The 23,434-nt window shown below is 41.2% G+C and overlaps 3 protein-coding genes across 4 annotated transcripts; all 3 read left to right on the forward strand.

Moving 5' to 3' along the window:
* The first annotated feature begins 1,820 nt into the window (after positions 1–1,820).
* On the forward strand, positions 1,821–4,409 carry LOC147761714 (uncharacterized). The gene is made up of 6 exons (XM_087013868.1): positions 1,821–2,201; positions 2,308–2,484; positions 2,554–3,215; positions 3,322–3,679; positions 3,786–4,143; positions 4,250–4,409. Exons 2-6 carry the CDS (start codon positions 2,478–2,480, stop codon positions 4,272–4,274), a joined length of 1,410 nt encoding a protein of 469 aa, XP_086869994.1. The 5' UTR covers positions 1,821–2,201; positions 2,308–2,477; the 3' UTR covers positions 4,275–4,409.
* Positions 4,410–4,415: 6 nt separating this feature from the next.
* On the forward strand, positions 4,416–9,005 carry LOC106179396 (uncharacterized). Its single transcript, XM_087014047.1, has 8 exons — positions 4,416–4,431; positions 4,658–5,061; positions 5,168–5,369; positions 5,476–6,022; positions 6,470–6,612; positions 6,837–6,978; positions 7,274–7,397; positions 7,738–9,005. Exons 1-4 carry the CDS (start codon positions 4,416–4,418, stop codon positions 5,805–5,807), a joined length of 954 nt encoding a protein of 317 aa, XP_086870173.1. The 3' UTR covers positions 5,808–6,022; positions 6,470–6,612; positions 6,837–6,978; positions 7,274–7,397; positions 7,738–9,005.
* A 3,094-nt stretch (positions 9,006–12,099) lies between these two features.
* Positions 12,100–21,952, forward strand: LOC106179409 (uncharacterized). 2 transcript variants are annotated; one of them, XM_087013530.1, is made up of 4 exons: positions 12,100–12,612; positions 16,887–17,451; positions 18,116–18,271; positions 18,344–21,952. In XM_087013530.1, the coding sequence occupies exons 1-4, from the start codon at positions 12,580–12,582 to the stop codon at positions 20,581–20,583; spliced, it is 2,994 nt and encodes a 997-aa protein (XP_086869656.1). In that variant the 5' UTR covers positions 12,100–12,579; the 3' UTR covers positions 20,584–21,952. The 2 variants fall into 2 exon arrangements, with proteins under 2 accessions (XP_086869656.1, XP_013418482.2); XM_013563028.2 differs by having other exon boundaries at positions 12,101–12,612; positions 18,116–21,952.
* Positions 21,953–23,434: the final 1,482 nt, after the last annotated feature.

The raw sequence follows: 23,434 nt of genomic DNA on the forward strand, positions 1-23,434 counted from the left end.
GCAAACTCCTTTCACACTTTTCACGACAACCCTGACACACTGCAATTTATTCAGATCTGTTTACATTTTAATTAAATAGTTCAGTATATATCGCTCATGAGTGCGCGCAAATATTAACTTAAGCCACGTAAAACGATCAAATTTCTTCCAACCTTGATTTCGGGACATTTGTGTTGTCTCTTTTTTTAACGCGCGCTATTCAGCCAGTTTTCATCACCAAACAATACCTTGTACCTTCATTCGAGAACTAACAGGAATAAAAATTCATGGGTCAAGGTGCTTTGGAAAAATATAAAACCGGCATGTCATCATACAAGCTTTTTTTATCACTGTGCAAATATTCCCTCAAATGTTAGTTCGTGTCTACAGACAATGGAGTCGTATGTGTGATTGACACTTCCCAGTGACAAAACTGTCACAAGCGATGAGTTTACATCGTTTTAAACAGTAATTTCACCACTACCACCACCACCAACAACAACAACATAATTATCACAATAATAAGAAGAAGAAGAAAAAGAAGAAGAAGAAAATGCGTGTGAATCATTAGTTATATTGACCATTAGTGACCACTCAGACTTATAACAATGTTAAAACGCGTACAAGTGTTGTTTTCAACTGAGGTGTAAGTGGGTAAAGTAAACGTATAAATGAGAAATATTTAATTTTTATCTTACTGTCTTGTTTTATTTTTTCGTCTTTTCTCTCTACCCATGCTACTGGCATCAGAGTACTGATAACCTGAAGCCATGAAGGGAGGCGTCCGTTGTAAATTATTACCTATATCAGAAGACATTTTATATGCAGAACATATTCATTTGTTTCTACTGCCTGGTCTAAGTCAATCAAGATTATTCGTGTGACCTACTGCTGTTTTCTTTCGTTTCGTAAAATCACAATTTCACGTGTTTTTCATTTCTCAGAATAACAACTCAGTTGATTAAAAATATGTTTTAGAGTACTGAGGTGGCTGTATATGCTACAGTGTAAGTCCAGTGTACTTTCAATTGACTCACTACAATTCACTACAATCAAAACAGCCATGCTCCCTCGGGCTGTATCGAAAATGCAGTCACCCTATGCCCTATTACACTATCTACGTTTTGGACCAGTGTTCGAATACACACGTTCTAGAGTGGCCTGCGAGAAGTTCACGGCTACCTGTTCCAGTGTAACGGACATCGGGCTTATTATAATTTTGGGGAGAAGGTAAGTTGCTTAGAAATTATCATCAAATTTGCCTGTACATTTCGAAGTCACTGCTTAATACTTATAAGTCTTATTATAAAATAAAATGATAAACAGAACAATCAATTTTTTTTTAAAAATTAATAAAATGTAAATGTTAAAAAGTTATTATAATTAATCATGGGCATGACTATCATATGCCCCCACCCCCACCCCCCATGAACAGGCTAACCAGGAACGCCACCATGTGACTTTATATCACTAAAGGTATAAAAGCGCGAAAGTTTGAAATTGCGTTCATTCAACGCAGACGGAGCTAGAGCAACAAGAAGGACGTCATGCACTGCGCCCAATATCAAGCAAAAAGGACACAGGAGTCGACTCACATTTTTCCGAATCTTTTCTAGTCAGCGTATCGCTCATCGACATGTCGATTCTTGCACACGCAGACGTCTGGACGGTGGATTCGACGTTTCTCTAAGCTGGCCAGCTTCTCTTCGCTTCTCTCCACGAGGAATCGTCGCAGGAAACTTCGTCGCCATCTTCTGTTGTGGGCTATTATTGTAGTGTCGTTGCATGTACATTTCTATGCATTCCAGGTTTCTTCTTATTACATATTATTATTATTATTCTTATTACAGGTCCAGGAAGCAGAGAGCTGACATAGGTAGGAAAAGTCATTAATCCGTTTTTCTTTCTGTTAACAGAACTCAATATGGCGATTCTCATTAGAGCTTCCACTGACAACTGCAAGGAGAAGAGGGCCACATCTACGCTTCAGCGACTCCGATCCCTTGGTGCCAGAGAGTTCCGCCATGGTCCGTCTACGAGGTGGCTGAATTGGTGGAGCGTCCAGCGAGTCCTGCCACGGTCTGTCTACGAGGTGGCTGCATTGGAGGAGCGTCCAGCGAGTCCCGCCACGGTCTGTCTACGAGGTGGCTGCATTGGAGGAGCGTCCAGCGAGTCCCGCCATTGTCCGTCTACGAGTTGGCTGCATTGGGGAAGCGTCCAAGGTATGTAGTGTTTAACTGAAATGGAAAAACCTTAAATGTAAGCCTGAGTGCAGAGTGCTGACATAGGTAGAAAAAGACATTAATCCGTTTTTCTTTCTGTTAACAGAACTCGATATGGCGATTCTCGATTGAGCTTCCGCTGACAACTGTAAGGAGAAGAGGGCCACATCTACGCTTCAGCGACTCCTATCCCTTGGTGCCAGAGAGTTCCGCCATGGTCCGTCTTCGAGGTGGCTGAATTGGGGAAGCGTCCACGGCACGTGGTGTTTCACTGAGATGAAAGGTAAGCCTGACTGCAGAGTGCTTACATAGGTTGGAGAAGTCATTAATTCGTTTTTCTTTCTGTTAACAGAACTCGGTGATGGCGATTCTCGAGAGAGCTCCGACAACAGGAAGAAGAGGACCACATCTACGCTTCAGCGACTCCGATCCCTTGGTGCCAGAGAGTTCCGCCATGGTCCGTCTACGAGGTGGCTGCATTGGAGGAGCGTCCAGCGAGTCCCGCCATGGTCCGTCTACGAGGTGGCTGCATTGGAGGAGCGGCCAGCGAGTCCCGCCATGGTCCGTCTACGAGGGGGCTGCATTGGAGGAGCGGCCAGCGAATCCCGCCATGGTCCGTCTACGAGGTGGCTGCATGGAGGAGCGGCCAGCGAGTCCCGCCATGGTCCGTCTACGAGGTGGCTGCATTGGAGAAGCGGCCAGCGAGTCCCGCCATGGTCCGTCTACGAGGTGGCTGCATTGGAGGAGCGGCCAGCGAGTCCCGCCATGGTCCGTCTACGAGGGGGCTGCATTGGAGGAGCGGCCAGCGAGTCCCGCCATGGTCCGTCTACGAGGTGGCTGCATGGAGAAGCGTCCAGCGAGTCCCGCCATGGTCCGTCTACGAGGTGGCTGCATTGGAGGAGCGTCCAGCGAGTCCTGCCATGGTCCGTCTACGAGTTGGCTGCATTGGGGAAGCATCCAGCGAGTCCCGCCATTGTCCGTCTACGAGTTGGCTGCATTGGGGAAGCGTCCAAGGTATGTAGTGTTTAACTGAAATTGAAAAACCTTAAATGTAAGCCTGAGTGCAGAGTGCTGACATAGGTAGAAAAAGACATTAATCCGTTTTTCTTTCTGTTAACAGAAGTCGATATGGCGATTCTCGATAGAGCTTCCACTGACAACTGCAAGGAGAAGAGGGCCACATCTACGCTTTAGCGACTCCGATCCCTTGGTGCCAGAGAGTTCCGTCACGGTCTGTCTACGGGGTGGCTGCATTGGGAGAGCTTCCAGCGAGACCTACCATGGTCCGTCTACGAGGTGGCTGCACAGGAGGAGCGTCCAGCGAGTCCCGCCACGGTGTGTCTACGAGGTGGCTGCATTGGAGGAGTGTCCAGCGAGTCCTGCCATGGTCCGTCTACGAGGTGGCTGCATTGGGGAAGCATCCAGCGAGTCCCGCCATTGTCCGTCTACGAGTTGGCTGCATTGGGGAAGCGTCCAAGGTATGTAGTGTTTAACTGAAATGGAAAAACCTTAAATGTAAGCCTGAGTGCAGAGTGCTGACATGGGTAGAAAAAGACATTAATCCGTTTTTCTTTCTGTTAACAGAAGTCGATATGGCGATTCTCGATAGAGCTTCCACTGACAACTGCAAGGAGAAGAGGGCCACATCTACGCTTCAGCGACTCCGATCCCTTGGTGCCAGAGAGTTCCGTCACGGTCTGTCTACGAGGTGGCTGCATTGGGAGAGCTTCCAGCGAGACCTACCATGGTCCGTCTACGAGGTGGCTGCACAGGAGGAGCGTCCAGCGAGTCCCGCCACGGTCTGTCTACGAGGTGGCTGCATTGGAGGAGCGTCCAGCGAGTCCTGCCATGGTCCGTCTACGAGGTGGCTGCATTGGGGAAGCATCCAGCGAGTCCCGCCATTGTCCGTCTACGAGTTGGCTGCATTGGGGAAGCGTCCAAGGTATGTAGTGTTTAACTGAAATGGGGAAACCTTAAATGTAAGCCTGAGTGCAGAGTGCTGACATAGGTAGAAAAAGACATTAATCCGTTTTTCTTTCTGTTAACAGAAGTCGATATGGCGATTCTCGATAGAGCTTCCACTGACAACTGCAAGGAGAAGAGGGCCACATCTACGCTTCAGCGATTCCTTCTACGATCCCTTGGTGCCAGAGAGTTCCGTCACGGTCTGTCTACGAGGTGGCTGCATTGGGAGAGCTTCCAGCGAGTCCTACCATGGTCCGTCTACGAGGTGGCTGCACAGGAGGAGCGTCCAGCGAGTTCTGCCATGGTCCGTCTTCGAGGTGGATGCATTGGAGGAGTGTCCAGCGCTTCCTGCCATGGTCCGTCTTAGAGGTGGCTGAATTGGGGAAGCGTCCACGGCACGTGGTGTTTCACTGAGATGAAAGGTAAGCCTGACTGCAGAGTGCTTACATAGGTTGGAGAAGTCATTAATCTGTTTTTCTTTCTGTTAACAGAACTCGGTGATGGCGATTCTCGAGAGAGCTCTGACTACAGGAAGAAGAGGACCACATCTACGCTTCAGCGACTCCGATCCCTTGGTGCCAGAGAGTTCCGTCTCGGTCTGTCTACGAGGTGGCTGCATTGGAGGAGCGTCCAGCGAGTCCCGCCATGGTCTGTCTACGAGGCAGCTGCATTGGAGGAGCGTCCAGCGAGTCCCGCCATGGTCTGTCTACGAGGTGGCTGCATTGGAGGAGCGTCCAGCGAGTCCCGCCATGGTCCGTCTACGAGGTGGCTGCATTGGAGGAGCGGCCAGCGAGTCCCGCCATGGTCCGTCTACGAGGTTTTTGCATTGGAGAAGCGTCCAGCGAGTCCCGCCATGGTCCGTCTACGAGTTGGCTTCATTGGGGAACTGTCCAAGGTATGTAGTGTTTAACTGAAATTGAAAAACCTTAAATGTAAGCCTGACTGCAGAGTGCTGACATAGGTAGAAAAAGACATTAATCCATTTTTCTTTCTGTTAACAGAACTCGATATGGCGATGCTCGATAGAGCTTCCACTGACAACTGCAAGGAGAAGAGGGCCACATCTACGCTTCAGCGACTCCGATCCCTTGGTGCCAGAGAGTTCCGTCTCGGTCTGTCTACGAGGTGGCTTCATTGGGAGAGCTTCCAGCGAGTCCCACCATGGTCCGTCTACGAGGTGGCTGCATTGGGGAAGCGTCCAAGGTATGTAGTGTTTAACTGAAATGGAAAAATCTTAAATGTAAGCCTGACCGCTAAGTGCTGACATAGGTAGAAAAAGACATTAATCCGTTTTTCTTTCTGTTAACAGAAGTCGATATGGCGATTCTCGATAGAGCTTCCACTGACAGCTGTAAGGAGAAGATGACCACATCTACGCTTCAGCGACTCCGATCCCTTGGTGCCAGAGAGTACCGCCATGGTCTGTCTTCGAGGTGGCTGCATTGGAGGAGCTTCCATCGAGTCCCGCCACGGTCTGTCTACGAGGTGGCTGCATTGGAGGAGCGTCCAGCGAGTCCCGCCATGGTCCGTCTACGAGGTGGCTGCATTGGAGGAGCGTCCAGCGAGTCCCGCCATGGTCCGTCTACGAGGTGGCTGCATTGGAGGAGCGTCCAGGGAGTCCTATCATGGTCTAGGGGGTGACTGCATTGGGAGAGCGTCAAGCGAATCCTGCCATGGTCTGTCTACGAGGTAGCTGCATTGGGAGAGCGTCCAGCGAGTCCTGTCTTGGTCTGTCGACGGGATGGCTGCATTGGGGAAGCGTCCAGCGAGTTCTGTCATGGTCCGTCTACGAAGTGGCTGCATTGGGGAAGCGTCCAAGGCATTTGGTGTTTCACCGAGATGAAAAACTCTTAAAGGTAACTCGTGTTATTGGGGAGAAAATAGACTTAAAAGATTTTTTAGTTGGTCTTTGCCGTAAACTTTTCACCTCACTGGCCATTCGAGATTTTTTAGTTGGTCTTTGCCGTAAACTTTTCACCTCACTGGCCATTCGGACCTCGAGTTCCCTAAAAACTACTGGTCTGAGTCATGATTCACTGGTCCGAATAACAATTTTAGTAAAACTGGACTGGATTGCATTTTTATATTATTATTATTATTAACAAGAGCTTGATATTTTTAGAATTATGGTGTATCAAATACATTAAAAATTAAATCAAACCAAAAGTTCTTTTGAAAACCTAAAAAAAACAATGGTCAAATAACCAATTTAAACATGGTAGAAAAGCACTTGGCAATGCATTGTTATGAAACGATCCACTGCCACCGTAAAAAAACTAACACTTTTTCCTTTGTATTTACAGTATTCGATTATGGCAAATCCAGATAGAGCCCTCACTTTTCGTAAGAAGATTCTAGCCATGGTCTGTTTAGAAGGTGGCTGCATGGGGGAACATCAGTAGCATATGGTGTTTCTCGGAAATGGAAATCTTCAAAGCCGTAAAAGGTAACTCCTATTGCGGAGAATAGGCCTAATACACTAAAGTCATTTTGTTTACCTTATAAAATTATTGAGATAAAGCCCCTGGCCACATTAATTTTACAGCCCACTTCCACAAGGTAGTGCATTTTCCCCTTGACCCATTTCTGGAAAAAAATTAACGTTAGTGGGTAGGGTAGGGAGAAGAGGTAAATAGGGAAACTACTGTCTTCTAAATTTCCGTTTTGTAGTCGAGGCAGATAGCATTGGTGAGCGCATGCCCTGATGATGGTCCACTTTCATAAACTTAAAATGGAGAAAACGATGTCAGCATATGGGATTTCAAGAGCCCTTGTCTAGTTGTGATACCATTGGAACTTAGGGCCCTTTAAGGTAAGGGTTATGTTATGGGCCAGGTTAACAAACTGGACAATTTGTGCAACGCCTTAGACTTGTCTAGCCTGTGAATGTTGGTATTTTTTTCTTTCTACTTAGAATTTACTCAAGGACATTCATATGGCAGACATTTTAGCTCTTTTAATTTATCACAAACTTGAAAAACCCATGTAAAAAAAACTTATTTTAGCGGTCAAAATATTTTAATTTGTCACAAACTCGCAGAAAAAAAAAAAAAGAAAGAAACATCACTCGTCCAAAATATTTTGACTTCCTATCGGCCAACTTTCAGATCTTCACCAGTTTCAATGTGACACACGTGGCGTTATCACTGGTCTGGAATACTAGGAACGACTACCCCCAACCTCGCCCCAGCGCTGTGGTTGTGGAACGTGTACTAAAACACCATCGTGCAGGTGAGCATGTGAATTCATCTGTTTATATTGTTCAGATTGTTAGGCGTTTTCGTGATTCATATTCCTTCTTTTATCCCTTTTATTTTCTAGTCACTTTCTTTTTGTAGAATCTTAGCACTCTCTAAAATCATGATGTGGTTTTCTTATATTGTGTTGTAGAAATAAAATAAAATAAATTAAAAAAAATATCGTGTTAAGAACTAAAACAATAAGAAACGTCAAAATACTAGAGTTAGCGGCATGTAAATATCAGTGACATAGATGTTCTTTGTTGCAATTACTAGAAGTTTTCAATTACTTTTCATACTTTTTGTGTGAACATGTTACATTCCATTTGTAGGCTACGAAAGGGCAGTTTTCCAGAATTAATGCCCGAACGCAGATTCCATCAATCTTGGCCCAAATGTCCAAGATGTGAAACACTTAATGCGCTAGCAAAGAGCCCCTGTTGCCACTTTCATTGATCGGACGTCCTAGCAGTCTGGGTTTTTAAGGACACAGCCTGTCTGCAAAAATATTTTAGAGAATGTGGAACTGTTGTGAAGAGCGATATACAGTTGCTTTATCCACATTCAAAATGCAGATAAGTTTTCGCTCGCAAAACATTGTTATTATCACCACTTATGGTCGTCTGTGTTTTATTTCAATCTTAGTGATGTAGTCATTTTTCAAATTTGTGCTTTTGATGATGTGGAGTTGTTCGTCAGTATAACGTTTGAGAAGATCATAAGCCGCACACTAACCTCGAGTAACCCGCGCATTACTAATATTACTAATATATTATGATTTTCTCAAGTGTTCTAGTTGACAAACATATCCAATTCATCATATATGCACTTTTTTCTCCGGGCCCAAGAATTCATATTGAAATTTGCATGGACGGTCATACAGTGTAGTGTAAAATATGAAGTATGTGTAAGCAAGCTTGCTTTTCTTGTATCACATAGGTAATTGCGATTTCAGGGCAAAATTACATTTGAGAAACTTCTGTTTTAAACAGTGAGATGTCAATTTCAATCATTGAGTTGTCTGGGTAATAATCATATTACCTGAACTTTTGTGTATTTTATCACGAGAGAGAACTATACCAAGTTTTGATGTATGCTTTCCGTTGTAAAAGGATCGAGTTACTTTATTTATGACTTCATATCCCTAGATGAAGTTAAAATGAGTCTCAGTTCAATTGTGTTAATTAAGACACTAGTCAATGTCATGTCTTCAGTACCTCTTTCAGTAGGAATTGCATGTATTTTTGTGCTTCATCTTGTGTACCACTATAGTGTATTGAGGGAATAGTTAGTAGTCACGAGAAAAAAGTTATTCACTTACACAATGCTGTCCAAAACGGGACGATATTTATGAACTGTAAGGCACCGTGCCACTAAAAAAAACTGAAGTTATCGTGTTTTTAAGACTGAAGTTTCCGGGCGTGGGCATTTTCCCGGCATTCCCCACGAAGGGTTTAGACGGGTTTTTCCCCACGGCCCGTGGGCATCGGGTACTACCATTTATTGATTCATTGCATTTACATGATTCATTTATGATTACTCGAGTACTTGAAATTTAATGTTATTGTATACAATAGTTGAATAAAACTATATTCTCTAATTTTTCATTTTTGTTTTTCTTTTTTAAAAGCGTGTTCAGATGGGGAAAATAATCACTAGACTTGCAAATTTATTTTAGTGGAGTTGCATGCCTATGCACGTGGTTCGTTTAATTATCAGTCGAAATTCTTTTCAATTGTCCTTTCTCACTTAAACTTAATTTAAGATTTGGCGATTTCTGTCACGTACCTTTCTTCTTTAAAAGTAGTAATGTTGGCAATATCCAGGTAATAAAATATTTTTTTGGAAATGAACCTGCGGTGTTGCGTAACTTATTCTCCGGGCATAACTCCCAGATAGCCGATACCCAGACTATCCCGAGTCGGATTAGAGCCCCTAAAGTAGACTATCTTACATAAATATATTCCGAGTTGTATGTCAAAGTTTAGTTCAAATCATTAGCTGCCTGAGTGATAATTATATTACCTGAATCTTTGTACGTATTTTATTTTAGAAAGAAACTTTAATCAAAGTCTGAAGGATGCTCTCAGTTGCAAAATGATCGAGTCACTTTATTTATGACCTCATCCTCTTATATAAAGTTAAAACTGGCCTCGCTTTAATTATGTTAAATATCTGACTTGGTTTTAGTACCTCTTTCTGTAGGAAGTGCTATAAATTCTTGTGCTTCATCTTGTGTACCAGTGTAGTGTATATAGAGCATAGATTGTAGTCGCGAGAGAAAGTTTATTCAGTCGCCCCGTGCTGTCTAAAACGGGGCAATATTTTTGAACTGTACGGCACAGTACCAATAAAAACTGATGTTATCATGTAATATAGACTGAAGTATCCGGGCGTGGGCACTTTCCCGGCATTCCCCACGACGGGTTTAGACGGGTTTTTCCCCACGGCCCGAGAGCATCGGGTACCAGCTTCCGACCACAAGACCAGCATTATCGGACTGTATGCGTTCTGATCTTAGATGATAAACACAGGAATGGAAAATCTTAAAAATTCCAATGAAACTACCATTTATTGATTCATTACGTTTACATGATTCATTTATGATTTCTAAAGTACTTTCGAAATTGAATGTTGCTGTTTAAAATAGTAATAATAGTTGAATAAAATGTATACTCTATGTTTGTTTTTTTTTTTTTTTTTGAAAAAAAAAAAAAAAAAAGAAGAGACGATGGCAAAATAATTGCCAGACATACAAATTAATTTTAATGGAGTTACATGCATGCGCACGCAGCTTGTTTTTTTTAAATATAAACATATTATCTGTTGAAATCATTTTGTCTTCAATTGTCCATTATTTCGCTTAATTTAAGATTTCGTGATTTCTGTCACACATGTTTCTTCTATAAAACCAGGTAATGTCCAGGTAATAAATTGATTTTTGGCTTTAGAAACAAAGCTGCGGTGTTGCGGTTTTTTTCCCTCCGAGAATGACTAGAGCCGAGTCGGATTAGATAAATAAATCTCGCTGTAGATGTAAGAGAAACTCGTCAAAAGAATCATTTTTTGGTCTATACTCAAGATAAATTATTTCATCCAATGTTACATACAATGTTTTTGTTTAATGTAAACACATAGAAAAACTCAAAAACATGATTTTAGGCAATTTTACCCTATTGCACACCTTAAGTTACTGCCATGGGTTGCACTTAAAAAAAAAAAAAAAAAAAAAAAAAAAAACGTCTTCGATACAAAGCGCTCGTCATCTTCCTGAAGAAAGGTCGCTTAGGGTCATCTCCAATACGTGTTCGACTGTTAAGGGATTGTTTATTCTGAAAAACACGTTTGATATGGAGCGACGTGTGTTCATGCTGTTGTTATCTGAAAAAATAAAGGTTTTATCTATGGATGCTGTAAAGCATTTCAATCGAGCGGAAGGTAAAGCAATAAAAGAGAAAAGGTTGATATACCGTTAACTTATATTGGATTGGATTCAGTGACTTAACAAAAAAGCTTGGATTCTTTCAGGCACATTACATGTTTTCTGGGCGAGGAGGCTTTCCGTTTTGATCTCACTTGGTTGATTAAATGTGTGATGCAACAAGGAGACCTTTACCAGTAGCAGATGCTTAATCTGTCTCTCTCTCTCTCTCTCTCTCTCTCTCTGATTCTCTCTCTCTCTGATCGTCTCTCTCTGTCTGTCCTTTATGTATACTGTTGAAATTGCAACTCTGTCTCAGAAATCATGTTTCGAAGGCGCCTACTTTTGGGAAAATTACATACGTAACCTGTACATCGCACATGACATACGAAATTAAATAAGATATAATAACACATTACATAATATAAATAAGTTACCCCCACCAAAACAAAACAAAACAAAAAATGCTCCCCCCCCCCCCCCGCCCCCGAAAGCCAAAGAAAACAATACGGTGTAGATTGGAGTGCTTGAGACAAAACATATCGAGATGATTAACAGAGTGAATCACACGTACATTACTGAATGCCCATGCACATTCACATGTACAGGTACTTATACTGAGTATACCAGCAACGTGACAATACGCCTCTTTCACGGCGTCCACGGTAGTCCAATCCATACGATTAAAACCAGGTACATTGTTTAGTAAGATCGACGTATTGATCTTGCCCGTAATACCCTTCCGTTTATGTAATCATATTATGTGTTCCCCCTCTTTTGTTAATACTGGTATATTGTATTCCTCATATACTTAAAGGGCACCCGTTTTCCTATATTATTTCAACCATGAATATTAAGTGTATCCTATCCTGTACTTAATACTTGTATCTACCAGTAAGTTAAATTCCGATGAAAAATCATAGATGAAAAGAATGTCAAGCCCTGGATTAAAACAAATCTTGTTATTTTCAAATAATCACATATTACTAGTCGACAAGTACAGGTACGAGCATCTCAGCCTGATTTAGCCAATTAAACAACGAATAAAACAATTAAACAACTAATATGATCGAATAAACAACTACGTTTTCAAACCATAACAAAAATCTGTTATAAAAAAAAAGTAGCATAAATAGCTCGAATACTCAACATGTAACAATAAAGCCCCAACCCTGTTGACGCGATCTTATTATGGGTCATCGGAAACGTGAATAAGCTTTCTATACAACTGTTAAAAGGAACAGAGAACAAAAGCCTGAATACCTGTGTGCAGGTCTGAATGCTGGGCAGGGCCCTGCGACGATATAGCGTTTACACTCAATCTCTCTCAGTCAAAAGGGGGATACGACGTGTTTCTACGAGTCACCTGTGCAAACTAGCAAACCACGGATTCGCGTTAAATGAAACATAAGGGGATCGTGTAGTTTGACAGGGAGACTTCCCATGGAGGAAGATGACAGTTACCCGCGGTGACAGTCTCGATTTGTCACCGAGCTGTTCGCGTTGTTTAAGTAAACTGAGGAGAGATGAAACGATCCAAAATGTGAACAGTGAGGGCGTCTAACTAGAGCCTTAACTTGCCTCAACTTGGAAGGTGATACTGAGCACATTTGTTTAATATTGGGCAGACTGGTCATCGGAACGCTGCCCCTTGCTTTAAAGGACCACTTCGTGTTGATCTAAGGACGCTTACTTAAGGTGTCATATATATAATATGGTATTATAGGATATATAGAGTACACAGAAAAGAAATATGGATAACAAGGATTATCTACAGTTTTCTTCGGTAAGTGAACACACTAACGAGCAAACGGTATGGTGGGCATGTTTTTTTTTTTTTTTACCTTTGTGGTTTATAAAAAAATATTAATGTACAGATCAAGTGTGATGCACATGTGCCCGTAGGGTTTGGGGTGAGGGAAAATGTCTCTTTCTCTTTTTCTCACCCTCCCCCCCCCCCCCCCACTCTCTCTCTCTCTCTCTCCCTCTCTCTACTCTGAGTATTTGCTGGGGAGAAATGTGAGTTTGGATGGGCCGTTCGAAAACTTTAACAATAAATTTTGATTTGTAATGAGTATTCAGTTATTTCCAGTCCTTCATTTTGTAATGTTTGCTAACATTTTATTTATCAATTTCATTTTACTAGAGGGCGAGGCAAATTCTAGAAAAAAGTCACTATCTTTCGTTCCAAAGGTCCAAAATGTCGACGGCAATGAAAAATCCCATGACTGGTTGCCAAATGAATGCTGTCGATAGTAATGGCAATGATAATAATGATAAATCAGAAAAAAATTAAGCGAAAAAATATACTATATTGCTAGTCTGTTAAGTGAATTATAATACAATAAATGCTGGTACAGCCGTTATATTAAAATAATCTATACGGGCATCTCCGGAATAAAAATTTGAACTAGCTGCCAGTTTCAACGATCACTAGATAAAGATAAAGTACATAGTGTATTCCAACAAATGTTCCAAAAGGGAAATATTATTACACAGCTTTTATAAATACCAAGGCACTAAATGCACTGCATCCGTTTTATTAAAAAGAAAAAAATATATATACGGGCATCTGCTGAATAAAAATAGGACAAGTATCTTATTCAACTGACCACCAGAAATAGACAAAGAAGATGACTTATTGCAAAAATAATACTGCAAACAATACATATCATATACACAACATTAATACTTTTACTAAATCGACTCCACTCAAGGGACCAGTCATGTAGGGAATTAAATAAAATTTCATATAAAACGCCCCGTGGTTTTCACTCACTTAAGGGTGTGGTATTGATAAATACCCAGCTTCTTAGTCAATACATAGGACTTAGTCAATATTCTAATATTTACAATAGACCCCCAAATCCTTGTGTTAAGCCGCTAGGTTTATGGCGTATACCGTAACGCCATGTTCACCACGCTATATTATCTTCAAATGACGTATTATTTGCAACATATAATCCGGGTGTCAAGGTGGTTCTTTGTGGCACTGACAGGGTTTTGATACATATTTTTTTCCCTTTTTCTTTCAGTAAAAAATGCATGTATCTATATGTGTGCTCTACTTGATATTTAATGATATATATATATATATATATATATATATATATATATATATATATATATATATATATATATATATATATATATATATATAGTAACAGTAAAATACACTACCATCACTGCTCCTACATGCACTGCTACTACTACACATGTATTACTGCTACAACTTCTATTGCTACTGCTACCACTTCTACTATTACTACTACTGTTATTGTTACTACTTCTTCTGCTACTGCTACTGCCGCTACTGTTACTGCTACTGCTATTGCTACTGCTACTACTGCTACTAGGGGGCGAGGAGAGCAAGAATTCGGCGAAAAAAAGGTGAAGGGATGGTTCTAAAGCTACTTGTCCATTACCCAGGTGGTTCCTAAGACAGGTAAATCAAAATCCTGGTGAAAAAAATGAGCCCCGGTATCGCGCTGAAAGAAGTTGTTCCCCATTGTCAGTTTTATTTACATTACGATACACCTGGTTAAAGTGACGTACGTGGTTGTGTTATTTAATACTTGGGGTACAGTGTTATGAACCTAACATGTGCTGGCTCTATGGGGATCTGGGATATTACATAAAGACGGTTCCCCCAGTAAAAAAAAAAAAAAAAAAAAAAAAAAAAAAATCGGTGAATAACTAAAATCAATACATAAACAGTAAAAATAAAATATTTTAAAGTAAACAGTGAAAGAATATGTAAATTAATGACTAAATAAAAACATAAATAAATATATGAATAAATTAGAGGCGTATTGCAGTGCTTCTTTGGTTTCTTATATTAATATTAATCTCCTCTGCCCTTTCGGTCGGGATATGAATGTTATACATTGTTTTTGATAAGAGGGCAAAGTGGATGGCGGGCTCTCTGTTTCAGCCTTAATAGAATAGAATAGAATCATGCAGGACAGAGTCCCCAGTGATGCAGGGTCCGGTGCTCTTTTATATGTACAGGTACATGTAAGTCCTACCCTCTACCAGGTCTACAGGTTGATATTTCACTAGATATTCACAGATGTGTCTCTAGTTAATTGATGACACTTTTCTGCACTGCGATTTTGGAAAAAGTGCACATAATTAATCTGCTGCCCTGGTAGAGGGTAGGTAAGTCACGTCCTAGATTTTCAACAGCTTATACCCCCTTTACACTGGACGGCGTCCTTTCTGCGACCATGAAATTTGGCATCGCTGTGGTCTTAATAAGGAGGCACGAGCATTGATTTGGTATCAGAATGAATGCTCAATGATCGGCCAGTTGTCGGCACGTAAAGTATTATAATTCTTTAACTCTCAAATGGGGCCGAACTGCTGGACGCAGAAGGGACGCCGTCCAGTGTAAAGGGGGCTTTACGCTATGCTTACCCTGACCTGTATAAATATAATAGAGGGCGAATTCCCTGTTACACGGGTCCCCAGTTTCTTAACGTGTGTTATATAATTGTATCTACCAGCATACTAGGATTAGTTTCTCCGTTTGCATTGGCGAGGTCATGCCGTATAATATTTATTTGTATGGAGCATATGGACTGCTGTGGAATATCATTCGTCTTGCTTCCTGAGCCGCGCCACTTTTATGTCTGCTACTATAGTGCATAACCGTCACTGTGGCGAAACGCGCGGGGTTTTGTGTTTTTCTGATTTTTTGTAAAGATGTTGTTAATGGTATTGGTCTCCTCTATATTTCAAGGATGTGATCAAAATATAGCTTAGATCCGTGTTTATCAAAAGCATACCTTAAGCAAAATATGATGTTGATTGATATAAGTATCAACAAATAATAGAAAAGTATGAGCATTAAAATAAAATGAAATCTGGTCTTAATTCAAGGCTGATATCTATACAGTCTCAACATCTAATAAAATCAATTTCCCCCAAAAACATTACAAACCACTTTTATGCCAAATATACAGCTAATATATATTTGGTAAAGTAATATAATTTATGGACTAAAAGTAAATAACAATTTTTAACTAGATTCCTTTCCTACAGAGGTAAATCGGTGTCATGCACAAGAGAGTCGCCCAAGGCTGTGCTTAGGATCGTAATGGAACGACACAAATTGCATTTGGAAATGTAATTCGTAATCAAGTTTACAAAAAAAAAAAAAAAAAAAAAAAATATATATATATATATATATATATATATATATATATATATATATATAGAGAGAGAGAGAGAGAGAGAGAGAGAGAGAGAGAGAGAGAGAGAGAGAGAGAGAGAGAGAGAGAGAGAGAGAGAGACTTTTAATAATGCAGTTACTCGATCGTATTTGTAAAAAAAAAAAATACGAGTTCAGCACTTGTGGCACGTTTTTCATGACAAGCTTTTCAAGTTCACTGCGAATCTGAACTTCATATCCAAATACAGGTGAACGTTTTAAATACGTGTCATAACCTCCTCATTTCCTCATACAGCTCCTTAGACCCCGAAACAAGTATTTACCTTCCTGTTGTGTGACACACTGAAATTGCTATCAGGACGTGACAAAATGTATAACAAAACACTGTGTTGGTGGAATTGAAGATCTCATGTTTTTCCTCGAGGACCGGTCTAATCGAATGCTTCTCGCTATGTTCCTCGATCTTATTTTCATGCTGCGCTGTATTGAAGTAGGCCTATGATTCTTAATAACATACTGCTCGTTATTTACGATGATGAAAACACACACACACACACACACACACACACACACACGTGGGTATTTTTCAGCCTTAAATTCTATTATATCTTATATTCTCTTTAATCAGACAAATATTTTTTCCAAAGAAGTCATCTGCTTTCACCATTTTTCTTCGATTCACTCAATAAATAAATAAATAAATAAATACATAAATAAATAAACAGAACAGAATAAGATAAAATAGGGTAAAATGAATATGACACTACAATGGATACATAAATAAATGAAGGGATATAGACGTGTGTACAAAAAGAAGCACACAATACAAGTTCAAGTGTCAAATAACATATCACAAATACATATATTTTCTTTTCTATTCCCAGTGGCCTGAGGACATGTACCTCTCCTCCATCGGTCATCGCCAGGGTCAGTTGATATCCAGCCAACACCACAGTCGCGAGGGCCTTAACAACCCCGGGTACTACGACGTCAGCAGTAAATTCAACCCGGTATACCAGGGCGACTACGACTCGCCATTTTATAACGGTCACGGCCATTCCCGAGAAAGACGGTTTGAAAAGCGGCCCCCTAGGAAACACGACCGAGAATCGAGGAATTACAGCCAAGCGCGACGGGAAAGGAGACACAAGAAGAATGCACGAGGAGATCACCATGATCATGAACATCACAAAGGTTCACATCATAAAGGATCGAAAGAGAGACACCGGAGCGATTCTATGTTTAATTCTTCGCATGAAGTTTTTATGCCGCTTCCGATTTACGAAAACTATGGCGTAAACGGCAGACAGCGCCTGCCGCGGGCGGATTATGACGGGGGCGGCAGACGATTGGGTTCATCCAGTACACGGTATGTGATACTGATAGCGTTGGCGGTGCTGTTACTCATAGCGGCTGTGTCAGCTGTTGGCACAGGGGTCTATTTTGCAGGTAAGTTATATGGGTCATTTTACCTGAAATTGAACTTTTGAGTCACGTCAATGACGCACATATTTTGGTAATATTTGCAGTATTTTTGACCAGTGCCGTTTTTTGTTTGTTTGTTTAATGTTTGATAACCTCGATATGGAAATAAATCAACCAAAATTTACAAAAAGTGAAATAAAAGTGTTTTTTTTTCTTTTTTCTTTTTTTTTTTTAATAAGAAAAATGGGTGCGTCACCAACTGATTGAAAGGCTGACTTTCTGTGGAATTACAATAACACGAGTTTATATTAAGATTTATATAGATTTCAATATTTTATATTCCTTCAGGATAAAATAACTTTACGAATAATATTCATTATATTATACCCTATACCCTCAATTATATATTATATATTATATACGTTTTGACGGAATAGCCTGATAATTTATTTGTTTGGGCTTGGCGCACTTTCTCATACTTGTGTTATACTTAATTTCATTTAAAATTCAGTAATTCAGCAATTTTTTTTCAAAATTTTGCTGTTTTGTAACGGGTTTTTTTATAACTGTTGTTTACAATTCATTGATTCGACCTGTTATGTCAGTCCCCATTTTTCATTTCTACCTTGAAAATATTTCGTGCACTTGTCATATTTGTATCATTAAACGTACGCTCTTGTATTTTTAGTGAGAAATAACACTGGGGACACGGGACTACAGACGGGCGGTGCCGGCACAACCACCACAACAACGAATCCCCCTGTGATAACTACACAGCCTGGAGCAAACACAACACAATCACTAACTGCAACAACGGTTGCTGTCACAACTAGCACAATTCAGCGTGTGACCACGAGTGCGTTACAGTCTGCAACAACGAGCACTTTCAGAGGTGTCACAACGAGCACAGGTCAAGCTGTGACTACAAGCACAGCGCAGGTTGCAGCGACCAGCACTGTGCAGGCTGCAACAACAAGTCTAATGGATACGACAACAATGAGTTCAACACGGACTTATACAAGCACAGTTCAGTCTGCCATAACGCAGGGTGCAAACACGTATTCGACGCAGCTTGCACCATCAAGTGCAACGCAGGCTGCAACATCGCAGGCTGCAACTACAAGCGCAACGCAGGCTGTGACTTCAACTGCAACGCAGGCTGCAACAACGGATACAACGCAGGCTGTGACTTCAAGCGCAACACAGGCTGCAACAAGTGATACGACGCAGGCTGTCACTACAAGCGCAACGCAGGCTGCAACAACAGATACGACGCAGGTCGTGATTACAAGCGCAATGCAGGCTGCAACAACGGGTACGACGCAGGCTGCGACTACAAGCGCAACGCAGGCTGAGACTTCAAGCGCAACGCAGGCTGTGACCTCAACTGCAACGCAGGCTGCATCAACGGATACAACGCAGGCTGTAACTACAAGCGCAGCGCAGGCTGCAACAACGGATACAATGCAGGCTGTGACTACAAGCGCAGCGCAGGCTGCAACAACGGATACAATGCAGGCTGTGACTACAAGCGCAACGCAGGCTGCAACAACGGATACAACGCAGGCTGTGACTACAAGCGCAGTGCAGGCTGCAACAACGGATACAACGACGGCCTCGACTACAACTGCAACGCAGGCTGCGCCAACTAGCTCAGTTCAGACAGCGGGCTCGACGCAGACTTCGACAACGAGCACATCCCTAGCTCCAGCAGCAATCGTTACGCAGGGCTTGGCAACGGAGACAGTTGCTCAGGCTGCAGCAACAAGTACAGGACAGGCAGCGACTACTAGCACAATTGATGCTGCAACAACAGACACAGTTCAGTTTGTGTCACCAACCACAACCCCAGCTACGACAAAAGAGACAACACTGGGTGATACCACAAGCTCGGTGCAGGCTCAAATGTCAGTTACTGAAACAGCCGACGCAGCTTCGTCTTTAACATCTTCTTTCGGCGCATCACGTGACACTGCCAGCGTAACGAGCCCGCCATCGTCTACAGTGGCAGTTTCTTCAAATAGTCAGTCATTAGAGACAACTTCATCGTTTTCCGTCTCAAGTGGCCAATCAGCGGTAACCACGTCACCATCGACCGATTCAAGTGGTCAAGCAACACAAACTATATTGATGTCGTTAGATTTCAGTAGCCAATCAGCGGAAACCACGTCATCAATATCTGCATTAAACAGCCAACTAGAACAAGCCTCGTCATCATCAAGCGTTCTAAGCAGCCAATCAGTGCAGAATACTTCGGCAGTGACAAGCACAGACATTGCTCAGTCAGCATTATTAGCGACAATTAGCAGTATCTCTGTTTCTCCGTCTACAAACACAATTGCTACGACTGTATCTGCATATACGACAACAAGTTTGACTTCCGCCGCGGGTACGGCCGCATTTGATAGCTCAATTTCCCAAACGGATTCTTCCTCCGTTAATACTGGAAGTAGTAGGGGTTCTATTTCCAGTATAACGGGTGATGTGACAAGTGCAAGTAGTGTCACAGAAACTGTTACGACTGGGTCTCTTTCTGCTCAAACGACAAACACCGCCTCCACGGCATCTTCTGCTAGCGCCGTTCAATCAAGTGCAACAGAAACCATGGCTGCTGGAGCTACAAGTGTAACCGAGCCTTTGGTATCAACAGTTTTGGGTGTGGTAACATCCACGACTATACCAGCGCCTGCGACCGCCACAACGTCTACGGGAATCACAGACACGACTTCCAGCGTCGTTTCTCTTCAAACGACGGAGGCTGCGCCTAGCAGTCCTACATCAACAACAACAACGGGGGCGACATCTATCGACTTGACGTCAGGATCGACAGCAGCGACAACTAGCGCTGTGACGTCAGCGGTAACAGAGGTTTCATCCAACATCGAATCTGCTACAAGTACTGTTGCTGTTGAAAGCTCAGCAACTAGTTTTACAACTTTACAGGCCAGTTCGTCAGAAAGTACGACAACAGCGACCAGCGGGACACAGACAACGGTCGTCAGCACGACGGAAACGTCGTCTGCGCCCTCTACAGTGACGTCCACACTTACTAACACGTCCAGTTCGGTATCACAGGCGGTATCCAGCAGCGCGGTGACCACTACACTAGGTCCCTCGCCCTGGGGGAGAAGAAAAAAGAAGAAGAAAAAGAAGTAAACATGCTCAAATGATATCTGGAATCGTTTATAATAAATATTATGTTATGTGTCACGGGTGATAAAGACTCAGAGCCGTTAAATAAATTCATGCTGACATTTGGAACAAGACAAGTGGCCAGTTATTTGTTTTATTTCTTTCTTTGTTATAAATGCTATCAATATTTAACTTTAGTCTTGACTACATTTGGTTAAGTTTATTTAATTGTCGTTGTTATTATTTTTACACTGCATTGTTCATATTGTTTTCCCAGAGCCCTTTAATTAACATAGTTTACTGCATTTATCATAAGTCACTGCTATTAATACTTTAAAAATATTCTTGTTGGTACTTTTAACTACTATCCTATTCTAAGGCGCATGTCTATTTAAAAATAAAGTTATTATGCCGTAGTGCACGGTCTTCCAACCTCTAAAATTTTGCCTTCAGCTAAAGTACTAATGCAGTAAAATTAAGCTTAAAACAGGAATAGTCATATAATGAGGTGCACGAGTAAGGAGAACGTTATCTCTTTTGTGCATTTATTTTGGGGTAGGCTAATATGAGGAAAGGGTATCTACGAACCTAAGGCCCCATTCAGAATAGAGGATTAACTAGTCGGAGGGTCAAATATGGCCGACCACTTGAATACTTCCCCACGGGATATCTAGTCAGTGTCTTTCAGCGGATTAGACGGCAAGCTTTGTAGTGGGTCGCCATATTTGACCCTCGGACTAGTTAGTACCCTATTCTGAATTCTAAGGGAAGTCAGCCTCCCACCCACCTCCTCCCCCATATCAGCCATTGATGGGTTTTCTATTGCGTGACACGAAAGCACTGGCAGCGTGACTCCATATGAATACAGTATGGGTAATGCACTTTTCCACAGATCACGACTCGCACGGTACGAAACCAACCATGTTAGGTATATTCAGTTTATGTAAATATATGGGTATTATATACTTTACATTTGGTCTATAGAAATGTAGGTGCTTTGCGGATGCTTCAACAACATATAAAGCATGTAAAAAAATGACATTTTTCATTTTGGCTTACTTCATTTACACACTTTATACATGTTATTCATTTATATATTCATTTTTTGTTTATTATTATTATTATTATTATTATTATTATTATTATTATTATTATTATTATTATATCACCATCATTTTATTGTTATGGCGTATGAGCCAACGATTCATTGTTTCTCAAAAGTGCATGACTTTTTCTTACTCAGATACCTCCATGTTTTCTTCGATTTTATTGTTTGTCTTAGTGGCCTTCTCCGTCATTTGTGGATAAACTGGGACATGCCTTTTACATAATTGCAGTAAATCGCTGAACAACGTAAGGGGGTTATCAATATACCTTCTAATACAATTGTATTTTATAAAAAAAAAAAAAAAAAACAGTTAATTTGAAACGTTCATCGTGTTTAGTTTGAATTGCAAGCGTCAGATTAGTAGCTTGGTTGGTTTAACACTATAAAATTTCCCACACATTTGTTCCTTGCGCTCTATATAAATACATAAAAGAATAACGACAAATTTAAAGTTCGTATGGCGTGTGCAATTAACTATAATTATTTTTCAATCTGTCCCCTAACACTTTTACCTCTCCTACATGTAAACCTCAGTGCCTGTTCGACATATTGTTATTATTTTCTTATATTTCATAAAAATAAACAAACGAAACGACCTCTCCAGGACATTTATATTAAAACATCAACGAGAACCAAATGTTCTGTATGGTGCTTTAATATTGACCATGCTGGAACGCACTCTCCTCTCAACTTTCTGGGAAAACAATCCGGACTGATCTGCTCGACCAGCGGTATTGTAATCAATGTCGCTTTGTTTCTGCTGCCACTGAGCACAGCTAGTGTTGTTTCTGGCTCTATTTTAGGAAGGGGGAAATGTTTGTGTTAACGGCAAGACACAAGTGGCGATGCGGTGATATGTAAACTTAAGACTACCGGGGGTTTTGTCAGTGGAGGATCGTTCATACGCAGTAGCTCGAGTTGCTTGTAATACAGATTGATACACGCGTTGTTTGACATAATAAATTCGGTTTAATTACAGGACAAGAAGTAGAAATATTATTATTTTAAATAAATTAGATTCTGCGTACAGAAGTAGAAATAGTTAATATATCGTGTACATGTAACTAGGTGAAGGGATAGCGCGAAGCTGTGTTATCATGGTTCGATATACACGTTGATCCCACCCGGTACGTGTAAACACGTCTTCGGTGGCATATCATTGCAGGGCAAGACAACGATTCATTCCTGGCTTTTATCATGTAAAGAACGTACATTGTGATCACTCCACTTGACTATTCAATTAGAGTGTCATTGCGTTTACGGTTTTTAAATTAAACTCTGCTTGAATTTTTCTTTTCAAATCTGAAAGCAATAATTACACCAGCAGGGTTAATTTCAAGAGGATGAAATACGACATGGAAATTGAGGTATGGTATGATTAATTTGCCGGACCAATTAATGTGATCATCTAATAATTACGAACTTTTCGAGAAACATGGGGTATATGACTGATATGTATGTATAAATGGAAAATGAACCACAGTGAATAGACTAACCTGGGAGAATATTGCTTGGGTTCGACATGGATATTGAACATTTATATTAGATGCCCACAATCCTGTTGTTTAAAACGTTTCATTCTCATTTCCCAAATCAATTCATACACGCCGTGCTGTAAACGTTCAACTACATGTACTTGTATTTATACTGCTATGTTTAGGACTGTTGTATTTCGTTTTGAACTCTGATTTGGTTTCTTTCCGAGTTTGTCCGATGGCATTCGTTTTCTAACGAATTTAATTGAAATTCGAAATGTTGTCACGGAGC

Source organism: Lingula anatina, chromosome 5 (genome assembly GCF_051362555.1).
Source record: "Lingula anatina isolate TDL-2025a chromosome 5, LinAna3.0, whole genome shotgun sequence".
Taxonomy (NCBI): domain Eukaryota; kingdom Metazoa; phylum Brachiopoda; class Lingulata; order Lingulida; family Lingulidae; genus Lingula; species Lingula anatina.